Here is a 20,569-nt window from a genome sequence, read left to right as displayed (position 1 = left end):
CCAACACACACCTTAAAAGCAGTTGCCAAGGTTAGAAGGAAAAGGAGTCAAGAGCAGGACATGGAATCATAGAATTCCATAAAGAAACACCCACGTCATGACAGAAAAGGAAAGAGGGGCTTGCTGACCATGAGTTAGTAATTATTGGGTTTTGCTAACAGGAACAAAATATTAAGACTTACAAGTCATACCTTGTGGCTTGAATGTGGAATAAGTGAAGTCATGTCACAGAACAACTTGGGAAAAAAAGGGATCAGGCCAGGTTTATTGTTTGTTTCTTGATTTCTGAATGAGGTCAGGAAATACTTATTCGGCAGAGTACTTTGTCATGCAAAGTTGAGAAATCCAAATGGACAATAACAATGGAGCAAGTACAGCCTGAACAGCTTCTACTTTTCCACATCCTCTCCCTTGACCCCATTCAAGACACAAGGGGATGAACTGTCTTTCATCGTTCAGGAACTGCTCCCAGGCACCGTGACCTTTCCAAGCAATTGCAGAGGGACCTCCCCAAGACATCAGCAGCTCCCTCAGCATTCCTGGGTGCAACACAATGACTGATGGACATCCATTGGCACAGAAGAGGAGCCCAGTCATCACAAGGCAACCACAAACCACAGCACACCAGTGCCACGAAATGACCACACTGATGACATCGCAATTCTCTGGGGCTCTGGTTGTTTATTCAGTCCTCCCTGACACACATTGAACAATCCAATCCTCCCAAAGGCAACCTCTCACTTTAAAGGTGCCACCAAGGTCAGATGGACTCAGGGGGAGGACATGGAATTGCAGAATTGCAGGAAGGAAAATACTCCCCACCTCATGACTCACCAGGCTGAGCCAGCCAAGAGCTGCTGCCTGCAAAATGCCCCAAGGCAAAGGGACAAGGCTGTCCCGCCCCTCCATGACCAGCATAAAAGCCAGCTCAGTGCCTCTCTCCCTCACACACTTCTCCTCACGCCTTCTGCATCTCCTGTGCAGACTACCAGGTGAGCCTCAAGCCCCTGATCCTCCTGCTCCTGCACCCCCAGGCCCCTCTCTGCCAGCACTCTCAGCCACAGCCTCAGCAGCCCTCACTCCTCCCCACAGCCCCACAACAGCCTCCACACTCCCCCTCAAACCCCCATGACCCTGCCCTGCCTCACTCCCCTCTCTCTTCCAGGGACCCTCCACACCACACCCATGGCCTGCTATGACCTCTGCCGACCCTGCGGACCCACCCCGCTGGCCAACAGCTGCAACGAGCCCTGTGCCCTGCAATGCCAGGACTCCCACGTTGTCATCAACCCTTCCCCTGTGCTGGTCACCCTGCCAGGACCCATCATGACCTCCTTCCCCCAGAACACCGCCGTCGGATCCACCTCCTCGGCTGCTGTTGGCAGTGAACTCAGTGCCCAGGGACAGCCCATCTCTGGTGGGTTTGGCTTCGGCCTTGGCTATGGCTATGGGCTGGGAGGCCTGGGCTGCTATGGCAGAAGGGGTGGCTACATCTGCTAAGGGCTCTCAGTACCAGCCCTGACACCACCAGCTCGGTGCTCTGGCAAAAGCTCCTGCAAGCAAAGCACCTTGGCTGATGGTCGCCCTACTTCTACCTCACACCAGATCCCTTCTACTTGTTTCTCTTGTCTTTTCCATTGTTTGCCTCAATAAAGATTTCCTGCATCAAACCTGAGCTGTCTCTTCATCTTTCTGAATTCCGATGGTCTCACCTCCTCACCCAGCACAATGCCAGAAATAAACAAACCATTGGGGTGAATGGAAAGGGGGCTCAACACCTTTCTTAGAAAATATGAGACCGTGAGTAACAATCAAGACTGGCATGGGAAGCAGGGATTGAGGGGTGACACAAGCCCATCACCTACTGTACCAAAGTCTTTGACACAAGAAATTTCTCTTGCTCATGGCTCTCTCAAAGTGTCTCTGTGCCAGGACACACTCGAAAATCTCTCTTCCCAGCAGGACACTCTAACCTTCCCAAATAATAAAATAGGAACCTCATCCACTTAGGCAGGAACTCTGGAGTTCAATTGGTTCATTCTCTTCTGCTTGATCAGAGTCAGCTAAAGCCAGGTTTCCAGGACCTTGGACAGTTCAGTGTTGGATCTCCCAGGACAGACTCCACCGCCTTCTTTTACTCTGGGACAAAACTCACACTGAAAAAGGCTTTTCTGCCTTGCCCATGGAATTCCATCTGTTTTCACTTGTGCCCAAGGCCTCTTGTCCTCCACATGTGCACTGCTAAGAACTGCCGGGCTGCCTCGACTTCATTCTCTGCCATCAGGAATTTGCACACACTGATGACACCCCCTTGTCGATCCGTGTCTCCTGGGAGCCTCAGCTCTCGCAGTCTCTCCTCTAGGAATGATCCTCCAGAGCCTTTGGAATCTTACTGGCCCTGAACTGCTTTTCTTTCACTAAATCTACTTCATTTACACATGGCAAGCCCAGAACTGTTCAGAACACCTCACGTGGGACCTCACCAATGTTCAGGAGACACCCAGAGTCACCTCCCATGGCCTCATCACAACACTTCTCCCCAGTCCTGATCTGGAGACTGGGGGTCCCTTTTCCCACAATGGTACAGGGACAACTCCTGCTCCATTCATAAGATATGAAACTTTATGGCTTGAATACAGAATAAGTGAATTGAAGTCACAGACCAGCCTTGGTAAAAAAGGAATCGGACACCATTAGTTGTTTGTTTTTTGAATTTCTTAATGATGTCAAGAAATACACTTAAAATGAAATGGTTCATTGTCATGTAATTTTCACAAATCCAAATGGACCATAAAAATGAAACAAATCCATCCTGACCAGTACCTGGCTTTCCAGTTCCTCTCTCTTGATCTCATTCAAGACAAAAGGGGATGAGCTGAGTCCTCACACGGCACCCACAAACCACAGCACACAAATGCCGCAAGATGACCTCACTGAAGACATCGCACATCTCCTGGGCTCTGGTTGTTTATTCAGCCCTCCCTGACACACACAGAACAATCAAAAGCTCCCAGAGACCAACTCTCACTTTAAAGCTGCCTCCAAGGACAGATGGACATGTTTCAAGAGTAGGACATGACACTGCCAAATTGTGGGAACGAAAACGCTCTCAAACTGAGGACTTAGGAGACTCAGCCAACCAAGAGCTGCTGCCTAAAAAATGCCCCAAGAGCAGGGGACAAGGCTGTCCCATCTCTCTAGGACCAGCATAAAAAACCGGCCCAGCGCTTCTCTCCCTCACACACTTCTCCTCACACCTTCTCCTCCTTCTCCTGCTGACAACCAGGTGAGCATCAAGTCTCTGACCCTCCTCCTCCTGCACGCCTTGGCTCCTCTCTGCCAGCACGCTTGACCCCAGCCTCAGCAGCCCTCACACCTCCCCACAGCCCCACAACAGCCTCCACACTCCCTCACCCTCCTGCATCACCGCCCCTCACACCCCCACACCCTGCCCTGCCTCATTCCCCTCTCTCTTCCAGGGACCCTCCACACCACACCCATGGCCTGCTACAACCGCTGCCAGCCCTGCGGACCCACCCCGCTGGCCAACAGCTGCAACGAGCCCTGTGCCCTGCAATGCCAGGACTCCCACATTGTCATCAACCCTTCCCCCGTGCTGGTCACCCTGACAGGACCCATCATGACCGCCTTCCCCCAGAACACCGCCATCGGATCCACCTCCTCGGCAGCTGTTGGCAGTGAACTCAGTGCCCAGGGACAGCCCATCTCTGGTGGATTTGGTGGCTTTGGCTATGGCCGTGGATTTGGCTATGGGCTGGGTGGCCTGGGCTGCTATTGCAGAAGGGGTGGCTACATCTGCTAAGGACCCTCAGCACCACCACTGACACCACCAGCTTGGTGCTCGGGCAACAGCTCCCACAAGGAAAGCATCTCAGCTGATGGTCACTCTACTTGCATGCCACACCAGATTCCTTCCACTGTCTGCTCCTGTCTCTTCATTCCTTCTGCCTAATAAAGTTCTCTTGCATCCCAACACAACAGATCTCTCCTTTTTTTCTTCCAGTAGTCTCACAATCTCACTTTACACAAACCAGGGCTGCACAGACTCTCAGGGAAGGTGGAAAAGAACCACAAAAATTGTCATAGCAAAGATGGCCCCTCCAATACAAACACAGAAAGCCAGGGGGAAACACAGGGGTGGGAAATTCCAGAACAAGTCACAAGCCCATCACTTGCTACAACAAAGGCTTTGACATAACAATGCCTTGCTCAGTGTTCTGGCAAAGTCACTCTGTGCATAATTCCCTTACTCCTGTCTTGTCTCTATTTCTAGGAGGCCTCTCAAGGCATCAAGCACACACTTGACAATCTCTCTTTCCAGAGGGACTCTCAAACCCTCCAAAAAAGCAGTTACGACATCATCAACTTTTAGAGAAACTCAGGAGTGCAAGTGCTTCCATCCCCTCTGTTTAAGCAGGCCTACCCAGAGAAGGATGTCCAGGAGCATGGCCATTGGGCATGGATCTCCCAGGACAGAGACTGCTCCACCTCTTCCACTTTGTCACCACCCTCACACTGAAAAAGGATCCTCTGCTCTGCCCATGAAATGCCACCTGTTTTCACTCATGCCCTTGCCCTCTTTTTCTTTACATGTGCTGAGAACAGCCAGGCTGCCTTGACTTTGTTTCCTGCCATCAGAGATTTGCACACATTTATGACATTCCCCTGTCCATCCTTGTCTCCTGAGAGTCCTGAGAGCTCTCCCAGCCTCTCTAGGAAAGACTCTCCAACACTTGCATTATCCATGTGGTCCAGAACTGATCTTGTTTCACTAAATCCATGGGCTTCTTTCCCAGGGTAGGCCAGAAGTGCTCACACCAACCCACATTATTGTTGAGGAGGCTGAACAGCATTGGCTCCAGGAACACAACCCTTGAGCCAGCATCACTTGAGACTTGATTTCATCTGGACTTTGGATCACAAGCCTCCTGGCCCGGCCTGTTAAATATTTGATAAATAATAGCAGTTCACCTCACTGACCGTTTACACCACCTGTACATTGCTGGATAGTTTGGAATGATGCAGTAGGAGACAGTGTCAAAGACAATGCTAAGAGGTGGAGGTAAACAGAGGCCATGGCTCTCGCATCATTAACAATAAGATTTTCTTCTCTGTAGGTAACACAGAAGTCACTAAGATACAATTTTGCCCTCCAAAATCAACTCTAACCGCTCCTTTTCACCTTCTTGTCCAACCTGCACTGACAGTGCTTTCCAGGTGAAAATAATTGTCCCATCCTTGTCTGCAGGAACAAGGTCCCTGGAAAGGTGTTTACAAAGGAAAAGGGAAAAAATGCACTGGCAGGGCAGGTCCCAATACCTGGCAGAGCTGCAAAGCCCAGACTAGCCTGACAGGGCTGTGAGGAAAACAGGCCCCTCTTCTAATTGCAACCACAACCAGTGGCAGAGGGTGACCGATGACACCCCACCCCTTCAAAGCTTGGGTCGCTTCTTCAAACTGCCCCGACATGCCTCCTCAGCAAAAGAATATTTCTCTAATACTCCCACTTAAAAGCGGCCGCGAAGGTCAGACGGACACGGTCTCAAGAGCAGGACATCAAACTGCACAGATGTGGGAAGGAAAACACTCCCTGCCTGAAGATTTGCCAGTCTGGGCCAGGCAAAAGCTGCTGCCTGAAAAATGCCCCAAGGGCATTGGCTGAGGCTGTCCTGCCCCTCCACAACCAGCATAAAAGCCGGCCCAGAGCCTGTCTCCCTCACACACTTCTCCTCACACCTTCTCCTCCTGCTCCTGCCGACAACAAGGTGAGTCTCAAGTCCCTGACAGTCCTGCTCCTGCACCCTTGACCCCTCTCTTCCAGCATGCTCGATCCCAGCCTCAGCAGCCCTCACACCTCCCCACAGCCCCACAACAGCCTCCACAATCCCGTGGCCCTCCAGCACCATGGTCCCTCGCACCCCCACACCCCCCTGCCCTGTCTCAATCCTCTCTCTCTTCCAGGGATCCTCCACACCACAGCCATGGCCTGCTACAACCGCTGCCAGCCCTGCGGACCCACCCCGCTGGCCAACAGCTGCAACGAGCCCTGTGCCCGCCAGTGCCAGGACTCCAGCGTCGTCACCAACCCTTCCCCGGTGCTGGTCACCCTGCCAGGACCCATCATGACCTCCTTCCCCCAGAACACCGCCGTCGGATCCACCTCCTCGGCTGCTGTTGGCAGTGAACTCAGTGCCCAGGGACAGCCCATCTCTGGTGGATTTGGTGGCTTTGGCTATGGCCTTGGCTATGGCCGTGGATTTGGCTATGGGCTGGGAGGCCTGGGCTGCTATGGCAGAAGGGGCGGCTACATCTGCTAAGGGCCCTCAGCACCAGCCCTGACACCACCAGCTCGGTGCTGTGGCAACAGCTCCTGCAAGCAAAGCACCTCGACTGATGGTCACCCTTATTGTACCTCACACCATTTCCCTTCCACTTGTTTCTCCTGCCTTATACTTCTTTTGCCTCAATAAAGTATCCTTGTAACATAGCCTGAGACGTCTCCTCCTCCTTTGTTCTACCAGAGCTCTTGCAATTTCACCTAGCACAAAGTCAGGAGCCAACAGCCCATCAGTGTGGGTGCAAAAGGGGCCACAAGACCTCTCCTGGGATATCTGTCAACAGCAGAACCATCCACTGGGTTTCCAGAATAGAGCTCAAGCCCTTCCTTTTCCCAAAGCCTTGGACACACCAATGCACTTGTGCCCATATCTCCAACACAACCTCTCAATGGCAGCAAACATTTGTCCAACTCCTCTCCACCGGGAATCTCTGAACATCCCAGCGCTGGAATCCAGGAGTGCACAAGGAACCTGGGGGAATCAATTAGTTCAAGCTGACCTGGTGCCCAGACAAAGCAACCAGCCTTCCCTCAGCTGCTCCTCACAGAAATGGTTCTGTAGATTCTTCACCAACATCCTTGTTCTTTGGACATCCTCGAGCACCTCAATATCTTTCTTGCTCTGAGGAGCCTAAAACTGACCTCCGATTCAGGGTGTGGCCTCACCAGTATCCAATACAGTGGGACAGTCACTGCCATGGACTTGCTGGCCCCACTATAGGTGATAAAAGCCAGGATGCTATTGGTTTTCATGGCCATGGGGACACATTGGACCATGTGCAGCGACCTGTCGACCAGCACTCCCTGATCCTTTTCCCATGGGCAGCTTTCTAGTCACTCCTTCCCAAGCCTGGAGATTTAAGTATTTACTACATTCCAAGTAAAAATCATCCACAGCCTTTCCCTCATTTACTGAGGAGGTCACATCATCACCTCAGGTGATGAGGTTGGTCAAGAAGGATCTGACTTTGCTAAACTCAGGCTGGCTGGGCCTGATCACCTGGTTGTCCTGCAGGGGCCATTAAATACTCTCAAGATGATCTGCTCCAGCAGCTTCTGCAGCACTGGCCTCAGACTGACAGGCCTGGAGTTGCCCAGACTCTTCTTCTGGCCTTTCTTCTAGGGGAGAATCCCATTTGCAAGCCTCCATCAACTGGGACCTCCCCAGTCAGCCAGGACTGCTGGCAAAGAATAGCAAGTGGCTTGAGAGCAGTTCCACCAGCTCCCTCAGAGCCCTTGGGTGTATCCATTCAGTGCCACAGACAAGTCTATCACTGACCATTCTCATTGGATTGTGAGGGCTTCATTCTGCTCCCTGGTGAGGAACTTTCTCCCTCAGCAGGACTCTGTGCCCATCCCAGGAAGCACAATCACACCAAAGGGAATCACTAGTGCTCAAGGAACCTCTTGGACGTGACCAAAGACTCATCGTAGAATGGTTTGGCTTGGAAAGGACCTTGCGGACTCTCTCATTCCAGCCCCTGCCGTGGACAAAGACCTCTTCCACTATCCCAGGTTGCTCCAAGCCCTGGCCAACCCAGCCTCAAACACTACCGGGGTCGTGGCAGTCACAGCTTCTCTGGGCAACCTGTGCCAGGGCCTCATCCCCCACACAGGGAAGAATTTCCTCCCAGTATCCCATCTAACCCTACCCTCCGGCAGTGGGAAGAAATTTCCCCTTGTCCCATCTCCCTCTGTTTGTGTAGGAGATCGTGGAATCCAACCCAACCTGCTCAAGCAGGAAGTGCTCAACAAGGCTGCCCATGACCACGTAAACTCAAGGTTTAGTAACTCAAGGCCATTTTCACTTGTGCCATCACTTGCTAAAAGGGAGAAAAGAGCAACAAGAGTCTCGCAAAAAAACTTTTCAGAAAGCTGTGGAGAGAGAGAAGATCTCTCCTCTGGCTGCTTTGTCTGCATCTAAAAATCCACAGATCATACAACCACTACTCAAAAGTCTTGTTCTCCACATCCCTCAGCAGCTGTTCCTTGAACGTGTCATACCAGAAACACCAGGGTGTCAAAGCCAGAGCAGAAACAATGAGAAAGGCCGGTCAGAAGGACAGGTCTGGCCACCTGGTGGTGATGTGGGGAGGAATGACCATGATGGAAGGATCAACTCCTCACACATGGCAGAGCTGCAAAGCCCAGACCAGTCGGACAAGGATGCAATAGAATGGGGCCCATTCATACAACACACCCACAAACCAAACCACACAAGAGTAACAGGATGGCCACTCTGATGACACCGCTAAGTTATTGTTGTCTATTCTGCATTCTCTGACATGCATCTTCCATGCAAATCCTGCCAAATAAAAAACTTTCATTTCAAAGCTGAAGGTCATATGGACACGGCATCAAGAGCAGGACATCAAACTGCCAAATTGAGGGGAAGGAAAATACTCCCCAGCTCATGACTCACCAGACTCGGCAGGCCAAGAGCTGCAGCCTCCAAAATGCCCCAAGGCCATGGGACAAGGCTGTCCCGCCCCTCCACAACCAGCATAAAAGCCGGCCCAGAGCCTCTCTCCCTCACACACTTCTCCTCACACCTTCTCCTTCTGCTCCTGCTGACAACAGGTGAGCATCAAGTCCCTGACCCTCCTGCTCCTGCACTCCCTGACCCCTCTCTGCCAGCATTCTTGGCCCCAGCCTCAGCAGCCCTCACACCTCCCCACAGCCCCACAACAGCCTCCACACTCCCTCACCCTCCTGCATCACCGCCCCTCACACCCCCACACCCCTGCCCTGCCTCACTCCCCTCTCTCTTCCAGGGACCCTCCACACCACACCCATGGCCTGCTACAACCGCTGCCAACCCTGCGGACCCACCCCGCTGGCCAACAGCTGCAACGAGCCCTGTGCCCTGCAATGCCAGGACTCCCACGTTGTCATCAACCCTTCCCCTGTGCTGGTCACCCTGCCAGGACCCATCATGACCTCCTTCCCCCAGAACACCGCTGTCGGATCCACCTCCTCGGCTGCTGTTGGCAGTGAACTCAGTGCCCAGGGACAGCCCATCTCTGGTGGATTTGGTGGCTTTGGCTACGGCCTTGGCTATGGCTATGGGCTGGGGGGCCTGGGCTGTTACGGCAGAAGGGGTGGCTACATCTGCTAAGGGCTCTCGGCACCACTCCTGACCCCACCAGCTCGGTGCTCTGGCAACAGCTCCCACAAGTAAAGCAGGAGATGGTTGCCCTGACTGCACCGCTGATCAACTTCCTTCAAATTCTTTCTCCTTTCTCTTCAGTTTTTTTTTTGCCTCAATAAAGCTCTGTTGCATCAAAGCCTTAGATGCTTCCTCTGGTTTTGAATTCCAGTGGTCTCATATCCTCACCCAACACAATGGCAGGGATGAACAGGCCACTGGGGTGGATGGCAGAGAGGCAAAACACCTTCCTTAGTAAAGATGTCACCATCAGTACCAACCAGGATCAGCAAGGGATGTAAGGGAGGCGTGGGACGACCTTCCAGAACATGACACAAGCCCATCACCTGATACATCAAAGGCTTTGACACATCAATGCTCTCCTGTGCATGTCTCTGGCAAAGCCACTCCATGGCAGCACATACTTGACAAAGTCTCCTCCCAGCAGGACCCTCTAACCCTCACTGCAAACAGAAAAACAACATCATCCACTTGGACAGGAACCCTGGGGAACCCTCAAGCAAGACAAGGATTTCCAGGACCAGGAACAGTTCAGGTCTGGATCATCAAGGACAGACACTCCACCACCTCTTCCCATCTCTGACTACCCTCACAATGAAAAGTTCTTGCCTTTTGTGCCCATGGAATTCCATCTGTTTTCACTTTCTGCCCTTGCCCTCTTTTCCCTCATGGTTGCATTGCTGAGATCAGCCAGGCTCCCTCAACTTCATCCCCTGCAAACAGGAATTTGCACACACTGATGATGCCCCCCTGTCCAGCCTTGTCTCCTGGGAGTCCCATGTATCTCAATCCTCTGTGAAAGATTCTCCAGCCCTTACTTTACCTTGGTGGTCTTGCACCGGTCTTGCTTCAATAAGTCCATGGGCTTCCTCCCCTGGGGAGCCCAGAAGTGCCTGCACACACCCACCTGAATATTGAGGATGTTGATCAGTGTTGGCTCCATGGATAAGACTCTTGACCTACTTCCCTTGAGACTTGACTGCACCTGGACTTCGGATCGCAAGGCTCTTGGTCCAGAACGTTACACATTATATAAACATAGCAGTTGACTTCAGTGATCACTTACATGACCTGTACATTCTGAGATAGTCTGGGATGATGCCATAGGAGACACTGTAAAAACCCTTGGTAAAAGCTGGAGGTAAACACCAGCCATGTCTCTCCCATCATCCACAGTTAGCTGTTCTTCTCTGTAGGTAACACAGAGGTCACTAATACAGGATTTTGCCTTCCAAAATTCATGCTAACTTCTCATTATCTTCTTCTCTGACCTGCTCTTGGCAGTGCTTTGCAGAAGAAAAAAATTGTCCCATCCTTGTCTGCAGGAACAAGGTCTCTGGAAAGCCATGAACGAGGTGGGAGGGAGTAAAAGTACTGGAACGGGCAGGTCCTAATGTCTGGCACAGCCGCAAAGGCCAGACACGCCTGGCAGGGTGAAGAGGGCCCCTCTTCACAGCACACCCACAAACTAAATCACACAGGTGTCAAAGGGTGACCTCACTGATGACACCCATATTTTTCCTAAGCTTTTGTTGTTTATTCTGGTTTCTCTGATGCCCATCTTCAATGAAAACCTTCCCAAACACCAACTCTCACTTTAACGCTGCCACCAAGGTCAGATGGACACCGACTCAAGGGCAGGATATGGAGTTGTACAGTTGCTAGAAGGAAAACATTCCTCACCTCATGAATCGCAAGGCTGGGCCAGGCAAAACTGATGATTTCCATTCAGGTACCTTGAAAGAGTTACAAGGTTACTCTCTTTTTCTGAAAATTTAACATATCCAGTTCCTTCAACTGCTCCTCACATGTCTTCTTCTTCTTATCCTTCACTGGCTGCCATGAACAAGCACAAGACTTTGGGGAGCATGGGAGGCTTCCCAAAATGCCTAAATGGGATTGCCTGCCCATCTCCAGTGTGTGGATACAAATATTGTTGCTAGCAAGATTTTTTCCCGCTTCTTTCCAGTCCCGTGAGATACTTTTCTCTCTCACAGAAGATATTTGTAGACTTCTATAGAATAGGAACACCTGCGGCCTTGCAAAGCCTTGTTTATAGTACAGTAGAAAAATACTTTGACAACGGATGTTTTAGGAATTTAGCCAATCACCCCAAGGGATGGCTGATCCTTTGGCCAATTGGATTATGAAGAAAAAAGTCTATAAAAGAGTTGTAAAATAGTTAAATAAATCAATCTTGCTGCACAACTCCTGCCTGTTGGATCTCTCTTCGCCTCCCTACCACTGCGGGACACCATGATACCAGTGGGAAAAGCCTGGCATATAGACAGGTTTGGAAAGTTGGAAACATGGAAAGGAGGGAGAGAATGAAATGGAAGGGGACAGCCCACACCCCCAGAAGAGCTGCAAAGCCCAGACCAGCCTGATGTGGCTCTGGGGAAATGAGGCACCTCTTCACAAGACAGCAACAAACCACAGCACACAGGGCGATCTCACTGATGACATCTCATCTCTACAAAGCTTTCATCATGACTTCAAACGCTCCTTGAAAAACATCATCATCATCAGGTTTGGTCACTGAAACTCACACATTAAAGTTGCCATCAAGGTCAGATGGACACAGCTACAAGAGCAGGACATGACACTGAAGAGTTGCGAGAAGGAAAACACACCCAACATCATCACTCACCAGGCTGGGACAGGCAAAAGCTGCTGCCTGCAAAATGCCCCAAGGCCATGGGACAAGGCTGTCCCGCCCCTCCACAACCAGCATAAAAGCCGGCCCAGAGCCTCTCTCCCTCACACACTCCCCACACCTTCTCCGTCTGCTCCTACTGACAACTAGGTGACCTTCAAGCCCCTGACCCTCCTGCTCCAGGCCCCCTGGCCCTCTCTGCCAGGACACTCAGGCCCCAGCCTCAGCAGCCCTCACACCTCCCCACAGCCCCACAACAGCCTTCACACTCCCTCACCCTCCTGCATCACTGCCCCTCGCACTCCCACACCTCCCTGCCCGGCCACACACCCCTCTCTCTTCCAGGGACCCTCCACACCACACCCATGGCCTGCTATGACCTCTGCCAGCCCTGCGGACCCACCTCGCTGGCCAACAGCTGCAACGAGCCCTGTGCCCTGCAATGCCAGGACTCCAGCGTTGTCATCAACCCTTCCCCTGTGCTGGTCACCCTGCCAGGACCCATCATGACCTCCTTCCCCCAGAACACCGCCGTCGGATCCACCTCCTCGGCTGCTGTTGGCAGTGAACTCAGTGCCCAGGGACAGCCCATCTCTGGTGGATTTGGTGGCTTTGGCTATGGCTTTGGCTATGGCCGTGGATTTGGCTATGGGCTGGGAGGCCTGGGCTGCTATGGCAGAAGGGGTGGCTACATCTGCTAAGGACCCTCGGCAGCACCCTTGACACCAACCACCCACTCCCTGGAACACATCTCAGGCATTGAGAACGCCTCTCTGAGCCAAGCCTCTCAAACTAGCTCAGAGCTTCCAGCTCCTGCCCTCAGGACACCAAGCAAGGCAGCAGCCAAAGGGCCGGCCCAGGCTGCCTGCAAGCATGGCCCATCTGCCTCCTCCTCTTCTCCCACTCCCTGCTCTGCATCGCCCCTTTGGCTCTGTCCAGTCCCCTCTGCTGCAAACCCCTTCTCCCAAGCCAGAGACCATTGGCCACCTCCAATGGGCTGCTCCCAGTGTGGGGCAAGAAGCCATTGATGCTCTGGCCAAACCTACTGCAAGCAGAGGACCTTGGCTGATGATTGCCCTACCTGCACCTCAGACCAGCTCCTTTCTAGTGGATGCTCATGACCTTTCACTGTTCTTTCGCCTCAATAAAATTCTCTTGTCTCACAGCCTGAGATGTCTCCTCTTCCCTCACGGGCACACACTGGCACACTTTACTCTTCTGGTTTATCCCATAAACTCTTCACTTTCTTGATACCAGGTCTGGCTACACTAATGCAGGTCCATCCCTACTGCTGATACAAGCCCCTCCTGGGCGGTGTGTTCACACTGGCTGGACACCATTTACTCCAGCCCCACATCCTCTTCCATGACGATCTCCACATCAGCTCAAGTAGGTCCATAGCATCCTTATTTTCAGGTCCCAGAATTGAAAGCACAACTCCAGTCTCACCAGAGCAGAGTAGAGGGTCAGAATCACCCCCTCACCTCTTGCCCTTGCTGTGGGGATAAGCCCGGGACATGGGAGATTTTTCTTCAGCACATTCACATGGCTGGGTCACATCCAGTTCTTCATCCAACAACATCCCAAGTCCTTCTCTGCGGGCATACTCTCAATCAACTCATCACCAAGCCAATATCCATTACTGAGATTGCTCTGATCCAGATGCAGGATCTTGCACTTTGTCCTGTTGACCTTCATGAGCTTCACACCAGCCCCTCTACCCAGCCCATCCAGAACCCTCTGGATGCCATCCTTTGCCTCAGACCATCAACCTCACCACTCACCTTGGTGTCACCCCAAGCTTGCCAAGGGGGCACTCAAACCCACTCTCCATGTCCCTGGAAAAGATGGGAAGTTATAATGGTTCCAGCATGAGTCTGTGGGTCACCATTCATCCCTGTTCTTCACACAGGGGCATGGAGACATTGACCACAACTCTTTGAGTGAGACCATCCTGCCCATTTCTTATCCACCACCAAGTCCAACCATCAAGTCCACATCTCTCCAGGTTACAGACAAGGATGTTGTCTGCAACAGGAACAAAAGGTTTGCACAAGTCCAGCTACATGATACTGGTCCCTCTTCCCTCATCCACCCATGCTGGAACCAATACCAACTCACCAATCTGTTGCCAAGGTCAGATGGACACTGCCTCTAGAGCATGACATGGAATTTCAGAGCTGTGGGAAGCAAAACACTCCCCTCCCAACCTCACGACTCACCAGGCTGTGCAAGGCAACAGCTTCTGCCTGGAAAACGTCCCAATGTGATGGGCCAAGGCTATCCCAAACGTTCAGCCCCGCATCATCCTCAAGGCTGTACTCTTGATCTTCTCCAGCAGAGTCTTCTCCTCCTTATTTCCAGTAACTCAGAGATGAACAGAGTTCACCAGTATAACCAGCGAGTAGCAGAGGGGCAGAATCTCCTGCAACTGGATTGGAGAAATCACAAATATGCAGGATGCAGGCAGGGTGATGTGAGGGCATTGAGAGCAGCCCCAAGGAGGAGCACTTGGAGTGTTGGTAGATGAAGAACTGGATGTGTCCCAGCCATGTGTGCTCGCCAACCAGAAACCCTCCATGTCCTGGGTTCATCCCCACAGTGTGAGCAGGACAAGAGAGAGGGGGAACCTCACCATCTCGTCTCTTATACTAAGACCAGAGTTCTGTGTTGAACTCTGAACCCCCAAAGACAAGGAAGATATGGAACCTGCTTGAGTGGATCTGTAGATGGACCTGGAAGATGATGAGAGTCAGGAAGTTATACTGGTTCCAGGATGAGTCTGTGGGTCACCACTCATCCCTGTTCTCCACACAAGAACATGGAGCTGTTGGTGTCCAGAAAAGTAAACACGCCACCCAGACGGGCTTGTATCAGAGGCAGGGATAGACCTGCATTAGTGTATCCAGGCCTGTGATTCAGTAGCTGAAGGCTTTGTGTGATGATGCACTGGAAGAGCAAATTGTGCCAGTTGGTAGTAGAATGGGGAAACATTTCCTAAAAGAGGTATTGGTGCACTTTCTCACCCACCCCAGTGGACTCTACAATCCTGGCTTATTGCTGAGTGAGATTAGAAGAGTCTTTGGGGAAGAAGGAAGGAGTCAGCTTAAGATATGATGCAGGAAAACTTTATTGAGGTAGATCACGGAAAGGACATGAGCAGCAAATGGAAGGGAGCCAGGCTGAGGTGCAAGTAGAGTGGCCATCAGCCGAGGTCCTTTGGTTACAAGAGGTTTTGCCAGATCATCAATGCCTTCCAGCCCCACAGTGGGTGGTTGGTGTTAAGGGTGGTGCCGAGGGCCCTTAGCAGATGTAGCCGCCCCTTCTGCCATAGCAGCCCAGGCCTCCCAGCCCATAGCCATAGCCAAGGCCGAAGCCAAACCCACCAGAGATGGGCTGTCCCTGCACACTGAGCTCACTGCCAACAGCGGCCGAGGAGGTGGATCCGACGGCGGTGTTCTGGGGGAAGGAGGTCATGATGGGTCCTGGCAGGGTAACCAGCACTGTGGAAGGCTGGATGACAACACGGGAGTCCTGGCATTGCAGGGCACAGGGCTCGTTGCAGCTGTTGGCCAGCGGGGTGGGTCCGCAGGGCTGGCAGCGGTTGTAGCAGGCCATGGGTGTGGCGTGGAGGGTCCCTGGAAGAGAGAGGGGACATGAGGCAGGTCAGGGGTGTGGGGGTGTGAGGGGCGGTGATGCAGGAGGGTGAGGGAGTGTGGAGGCTGTTGTGGGGCTGTGTGGAGGCGTGAGGGCTGCTGAGGCTGGGGCTGAGTGTGCTGGAAGAGAGGGTCCAGGAGGGCAGGAGCAGGAGGGTCAGAGGCTTGAGACTCACCTTCTCTTCAGCACAGGAGCAGAAGGCTTGAGGAGAGGCGTCTGAGGGAGAGAGGCACTGGGCAGCATTTTACGCTGGTTGTGGATGGGCGGGATAGCCTTGTTCATTGCCTTGGGGCATTTTGCAGGCAGCAGCTCTTTCTTGGCCCAGGATCGTGAGTCATGAGGTGGGGAGTGTTCTCCTTCGTGAATTCTGCAATTCCATGTCCTGCTCTTCTGTTTGTGTCCATCTGACCTTGGCAGCAGCTTTTAATTGGGAGCTGGTAATTGACAGGGATTTGATTGTTCAGTGTATGTCAGGAAGGGCTGAATCAACAACCAGCACCCAAAAAAGGTACAATGTCATCAGTGAGGTCATTTTGTGGCACTCATGTGCTGTGGTTTGTAGGTGCCTTGTGATGACTGGGCTCCTCTTCCGTGCCAATGGATGACCATCAGTCATTGCATTGCACCCAGGAATGCCAAGGGAGGTGTTGATGTCCTGGGGAGGTCACTCTGGAAGAGTTTGGAAAGGTCACGGTACCTGGGAGCAGTTCCGGATAGAGGAAAGAGAGCTCATGACCTTGTGTCTTGAATGGGATCAAGAGAGAAGATCTGGAAAACGACAGGCTGTTCAGGCTGAACTTGTTCCACTGTTATGGTCTATTTGTATTTTGAAATTTACATGACAGTATACTGTGACATGTAAAGAGTATTCCTTGACCTCATTCAGAGGTCTATTTCTCTGAATTAAAATCTGCGGCCAAGGTCAGATGGACAAGGACTCAAGGGAATTGCAGAATTGCAGGGAGGAAAACACTCCCCAAATCATGACTCACCAGGCTGGGCCAGCCAAGAGCTGCTGCCTGCAAAACGCCCCAAAGCCATGAACATGGCTGTCCCGCCCCTCCATGACCAGCATAAAAGCCGGCCCAGTGCCTCTCTTTCTCACACACTTCTCCTCACGCCTTCTCCTCCAGCTCCTGCTGACAGCAAGGTGAGTCCCAAGCCCCTGACCCTCCTGCTCCTGCACCCCTGGCCCCTCTCTGCCAGCACACTCGGCCCCAGCCACAGCAGCCCTCATGCCTCCCCATAGCCCCACAACAGACTCCACACTCCCCACATCCCTCCCGCATCACTGCCCCTTGCACCCCACACCCTGCCCTGCCTCACTCCCCTCTCTCTTCCAGGGACCCTCCACACCACACCCATGGCCTGCTACGACCTCTGCCGCCCCTGTGGACCCACCCCGCTGGCCAACAGCTGCAACGAGCCCTGTGCCCTGCAATGCCAGGACTCCCACGTTGTCATCAACCCTTCCCCCGTGCTGATCACCCTGCCAGGACCCATCATGACCTCCTTCCCCCAGAACACCGCCGTCGGATCCACCTCCTCGGCTGCTGTTGGTAATGAACTCAGTGCCCAGGGACAGCCCATCTCTGGTGGATTTGGTGGCTTTGGCTATGGCCTTGGCTATGGCCGTGGATTTGGCTATGGGCTGGGAGGCCTGGGCTGCTATGGCAGAAGGGGTGGCTACATCTGCTAAGGGCCCTCAGCACCACCTCTGACATCACCAGCTCAGGGCTCTGGCAACAGCTCCTGCAAGCAAAGCACCTTGGTTGATGGTTGCCCTACTTGCACCTCACATTGTATTCCTTCCACTTTTTTCTCCTGCCTCTTCATTCCTTTGCCTCAGTAAAGTTTTTCTGCATCAAAGCCTGAGACTCCTCCTTTTGTTTTTTTATTCCCATGGCCTCACATCCTTACCCAGCACATTCCACAGCTCAACAGGACATTGGGGTACATGGAACAGACGAACAACACCTTTCCTCACAAATATGTAAAAAGAAGTAATAACAAAGTCTGGCACGGGAAGCAGAGGAGGGGACACCCTCCAGAACATGTCACACTCACCTTACCTGATACACCAAAGCCTTGGACACGTTAATGCTCTCCTGGGTACAGCTCTGGTAAATCTTCCCATGCCAGCACACACTTGATAAACTCTCTTCCCACCAGTACTCTTGAACCCTTCCAGCAAAAAGAGTCACAAAATCTTCTGCTTGGGCAGAAACTCTGGAGTGCAAGTGCTTCAACTGCCCTGCTCAAGCAAGAGCAGGAATTCCAGAACCATGGACAGTTCAGGTTTGGCTCTCCCAGGACAGCGACTCCACCACCACCAACTCTTTCACTCTGTGGCCGCCACCACCACAGTGAAAGATTCTTGCCTTCTTTGCCCAGGGAATTCCATCTGTTCTCACTTGCCCCCAAGGCCTCTTGTCCTGCAAGTGTGCACTGCTGAGAACAGCCGGGCTCCTTCACTTCATTCCCTGCCATCAGGGATTTGCACACACTGATGACACGCCCCCATCCACCCTCATCTCCTGGGAGTCCCAGCTTTCTCAGCCTCCCCTCTATGAAAGATTCTCCAGCCCCTTTGGAGTCTTGTTGTCCTGAGATGGTCTGGATTCACTACATCTACTTCATTTTCACCCTGAGGAGCCCAGAACTGCCCACAACACCTCCCATGGGACCTCAGCAGTGCTGAGCAGACCGCATAAGCCACTTCTCCCTGCTTGGTCATAACACTTTTCCCAATACTACCCTGGATATATGGGGTCCCTTTTCCCACACAGGGACACCTCCTAGTCCTTTCCTTCTCAACCAGAACCACAAAGGCTTTTTCTCAAAATAAAACTATTGTTCCAGCAGAAACCTAGACATTCCTTCCTACCCAGGAAGACTCCTCCCAAGAAAAAGCACTTGGCAGCTGCCCTTACAGAACGCCATCGGATGTCCAGCACCTGTCAGGTTTTCAGTGTTGGCCCAGTGGATCCAACTCCTGGGCTACAGCACTGGAGCCTGGCTTCCATCCGGACTTCGGGACACTGACCACAAGCCTCCGGGTCCAGCCCTTCAGACCTTTCTCAGTCCACTACGCTGGGCACTGGCACAACCTGGACTTGCCTGGCTTGTTGGGGACCATGCAATGCTCTCCTCCAAAAACCCTGGGCGACCTCCAAATCCTCTTTCTGACAATCACAAGTGGCCTCATCTGTTGGCACACAGCCTCCGTAAAGGTCCAAAAGGGCCCGGATATCAAAAGCTTAAGAGCAAGAGGAGCACCAAGACACCCACAGAGCAGTCTACGGAAAAGGTCAGGTCTAGTGCCAAGCTTGGGCAGGTGGGAGCAATGTGACGAGGGATGAAATGTGAGGGAAGAGGCAACACCTCCAGTACAGCTGCAAATCCCAGAGCAGCCTGACAGGGCTGGGAGGGAATCTCCTCTTCAAAACTGTCTTAGGGTGACTTCATGATGTGTATCCCATATCGCTGCTCTATGCCCAGAAATTAATTCTTGTACCTTTCTATGCCTTTAAACTGAGCCTTAGAGGAGGAAGGAAAAACTGAGCAAAACTTTTTCAAAGCAGTTTGCAGCTTGTTCAAGGTCACACAGAGATAGCAACTTTTTTTCAGCTGCGGCAGGGGAGGGAGGAGGCACCCGGTTTGCTGCTTCCCTGTCAGCTTCTGGCCAGTTTCAGCTTCTTTATCTCCAAAGGGAGACTGAGAGTTGAACTTTCTTTCCTTCCCTGGAATTTTGGATTTTTTCCCTTTTTCTGTGGACTGCTTCAATATCAGAACACATCGGGAGGACTTTCCACCAAGCACAGAGGGCCTGGCGCCGGGCCAGGCCCCAGCCCTGAGGAGACCAAAGGGAGGACTCTAACACTTTCCCAGGTATTTTCTCCACAGTCAAAGATTTTATCATTTAGCATTATTTTCCTTTTCCCGTGTGTTTGTTAAAATAAATAGTTTTCATCTCCTTCACTTTCCTTCACGGAAAATTTATTCTTTCCCGAACCTGGTGGGGGAGGGGTGGTGACCTGCCTTCTCTCAGAGGATATATTTCTAAATTTGGCCAAACCGGCACAAAAACACATCCACAAACCACAATACATGAATGTCATGCAGTGACCTCACTCATGACAACCCCACCTCTCCAATGCTTTGGTTGTTTATTCAGCCCTCCCTGACACTCAACTTCCATGCAAACCCTCCCAAATACCAACACACACCTTAAAAGCAGCTGCCAAGATTAGATAGAAGGAAAAGGAGTCAAGAGCAGGACATGGAATCATAGAATTCCATAAAGAAACACCCACGTCATGACAGAAAAGGAAAGAGGGGCTTGCTGACCATGAGTTAGTAATTATTGGGTTTTGCTAACAGGAACAAAATATTAAGACTTACAAGTCATACCTTGTGGCTTGAATGTGGAATAAGTGAAGTCATGTCACAGAACAACTCGGGAAAAAAAGGGATCAGGCCAGGTTTATTGTTTGTTTCTTGATTTCTGAATGAGGTCAGGAAATACTTATTCGGCAGAGTACTTTGTCATGCAAAGTTGAGAAATCCAAATGGACAATAACAATGGAGCAAGTACAGCCTGAACAGCTTCTACTTTTCCACATCCTCTCCCTTGACCCCATTCAAGACACAAGGGGATGAACTGTCTTTCATCGTTCAGGAACTGCTCCCAGGCACCGTGACCTTTCCAAGCAATTGCAGAGGGACC

At 52.0% G+C, this 20,569-nt stretch overlaps 6 protein-coding genes across 8 annotated transcripts; 5 read left to right on the top strand and 1 right to left on the bottom strand.

Moving 5' to 3' along the window:
* The first annotated feature begins 892 nt into the window (after positions 1 to 892).
* Positions 893 to 1,670, top strand: LOC116435697 (feather beta keratin-like). Its single transcript, XM_032092218.1, has 2 exons — positions 893 to 992; positions 1,166 to 1,670. The coding sequence occupies exons 1-2, from the start codon at positions 908 to 910 to the stop codon at positions 1,498 to 1,500; spliced, it is 420 nt and encodes a 139-aa protein (XP_031948109.1). The 5' UTR covers positions 893 to 907; the 3' UTR covers positions 1,501 to 1,670.
* Positions 1,671 to 3,256: 1,586 nt separating this feature from the next.
* LOC116435705 (feather beta keratin-like) lies at positions 3,257 to 17,715 on the top strand. Of its 3 annotated transcripts, none has more exons than XM_032092249.1 (2): positions 3,257 to 3,286; positions 17,184 to 17,715. In XM_032092249.1, the coding sequence occupies exon 2, from the start codon at positions 17,204 to 17,206 to the stop codon at positions 17,537 to 17,539; it is 336 nt and encodes a 111-aa protein (XP_031948140.1). In that variant the 5' UTR covers positions 3,257 to 3,286; positions 17,184 to 17,203; the 3' UTR covers positions 17,540 to 17,715. The 3 variants fall into 3 exon arrangements, with proteins under 3 accessions (XP_031948140.1, XP_031948133.1, XP_031948123.1); XM_032092242.1 differs by lacking the exon at positions 3,257 to 3,286 and adding an exon at positions 5,744 to 5,786; XM_032092232.1 differs by lacking the exon at positions 3,257 to 3,286 and adding an exon at positions 16,885 to 16,990.
* Positions 5,986 to 6,486, top strand: LOC116435840 (feather beta keratin-like). The gene has a single exon (XM_032092468.1). The coding sequence runs from the start codon at positions 6,003 to 6,005 to the stop codon at positions 6,336 to 6,338; it is 336 nt and encodes a 111-aa protein (XP_031948359.1). The 5' UTR covers positions 5,986 to 6,002; the 3' UTR covers positions 6,339 to 6,486.
* LOC116435689 (feather beta keratin-like) lies at positions 8,812 to 9,651 on the top strand. The gene is made up of 2 exons (XM_032092211.1): positions 8,812 to 8,938; positions 9,133 to 9,651. The coding sequence occupies exons 1-2, from the start codon at positions 8,815 to 8,817 to the stop codon at positions 9,474 to 9,476; spliced, it is 468 nt and encodes a 155-aa protein (XP_031948102.1). The 5' UTR covers positions 8,812 to 8,814; the 3' UTR covers positions 9,477 to 9,651.
* LOC116435820 (feather beta keratin-like) lies at positions 12,534 to 13,354 on the top strand. Its single transcript, XM_032092413.1, has one exon. It carries the CDS (start codon positions 12,549 to 12,551, stop codon positions 12,882 to 12,884), a length of 336 nt encoding a protein of 111 aa, XP_031948304.1. The 5' UTR covers positions 12,534 to 12,548; the 3' UTR covers positions 12,885 to 13,354.
* Positions 15,290 to 16,051, bottom strand: LOC116435868 (feather beta keratin-like). The gene is made up of 2 exons (XM_032092520.1): positions 16,016 to 16,051; positions 15,290 to 15,821 (listed from the first exon to the last, which is right to left on the bottom strand). Exon 2 carries the CDS (start codon positions 15,799 to 15,801, stop codon positions 15,487 to 15,489), a length of 315 nt encoding a protein of 104 aa, XP_031948411.1. The 5' UTR covers positions 15,802 to 15,821; positions 16,016 to 16,051; the 3' UTR covers positions 15,290 to 15,486.
* Positions 17,716 to 20,569: the final 2,854 nt, after the last annotated feature.

The sequence above is a fragment of the Corvus moneduloides genome, chromosome 1 (genome assembly GCF_009650955.1).
Source record: "Corvus moneduloides isolate bCorMon1 chromosome 1, bCorMon1.pri, whole genome shotgun sequence".
Classification (NCBI taxonomy): domain Eukaryota; kingdom Metazoa; phylum Chordata; class Aves; order Passeriformes; family Corvidae; genus Corvus; species Corvus moneduloides.
The sequence above is the reverse complement of the archived record's forward strand: the minus strand, read 5'-3'. Positions and strand labels throughout refer to the sequence as shown.

Coding starts and splice junctions, on each gene's coding strand:
- LOC116435697 (XM_032092218.1), top strand. CDS start 908: ATGACCAGCATAAAAGCCAGCTCAGTGCCTCTCTCCCTCACACACTTC. Junction 993..1,165: donor TCTCCTGTGCAGACTACCAG/GTGAGCCTCAAG, acceptor TCTCTCTTCCAG/GGACCCTCCACACCACACCC.
- LOC116435840 (XM_032092468.1), top strand. CDS start 6,003: ATGGCCTGCTACAACCGCTGCCAGCCCTGCGGACCCACCCCGCTGGCC.
- LOC116435689 (XM_032092211.1), top strand. CDS start 8,815: ATGCCCCAAGGCCATGGGACAAGGCTGTCCCGCCCCTCCACAACCAGC. Junction 8,939..9,132: donor TCTGCTCCTGCTGACAACAG/GTGAGCATCAAG, acceptor TCTCTCTTCCAG/GGACCCTCCACACCACACCC.
- LOC116435820 (XM_032092413.1), top strand. CDS start 12,549: ATGGCCTGCTATGACCTCTGCCAGCCCTGCGGACCCACCTCGCTGGCC.
- LOC116435868 (XM_032092520.1), bottom strand. CDS start 15,801: ATGGCCTGCTACAACCGCTGCCAGCCCTGCGGACCCACCCCGCTGGCC.
- LOC116435705 (XM_032092249.1), top strand. CDS start 17,204: ATGGCCTGCTACGACCTCTGCCGCCCCTGTGGACCCACCCCGCTGGCC.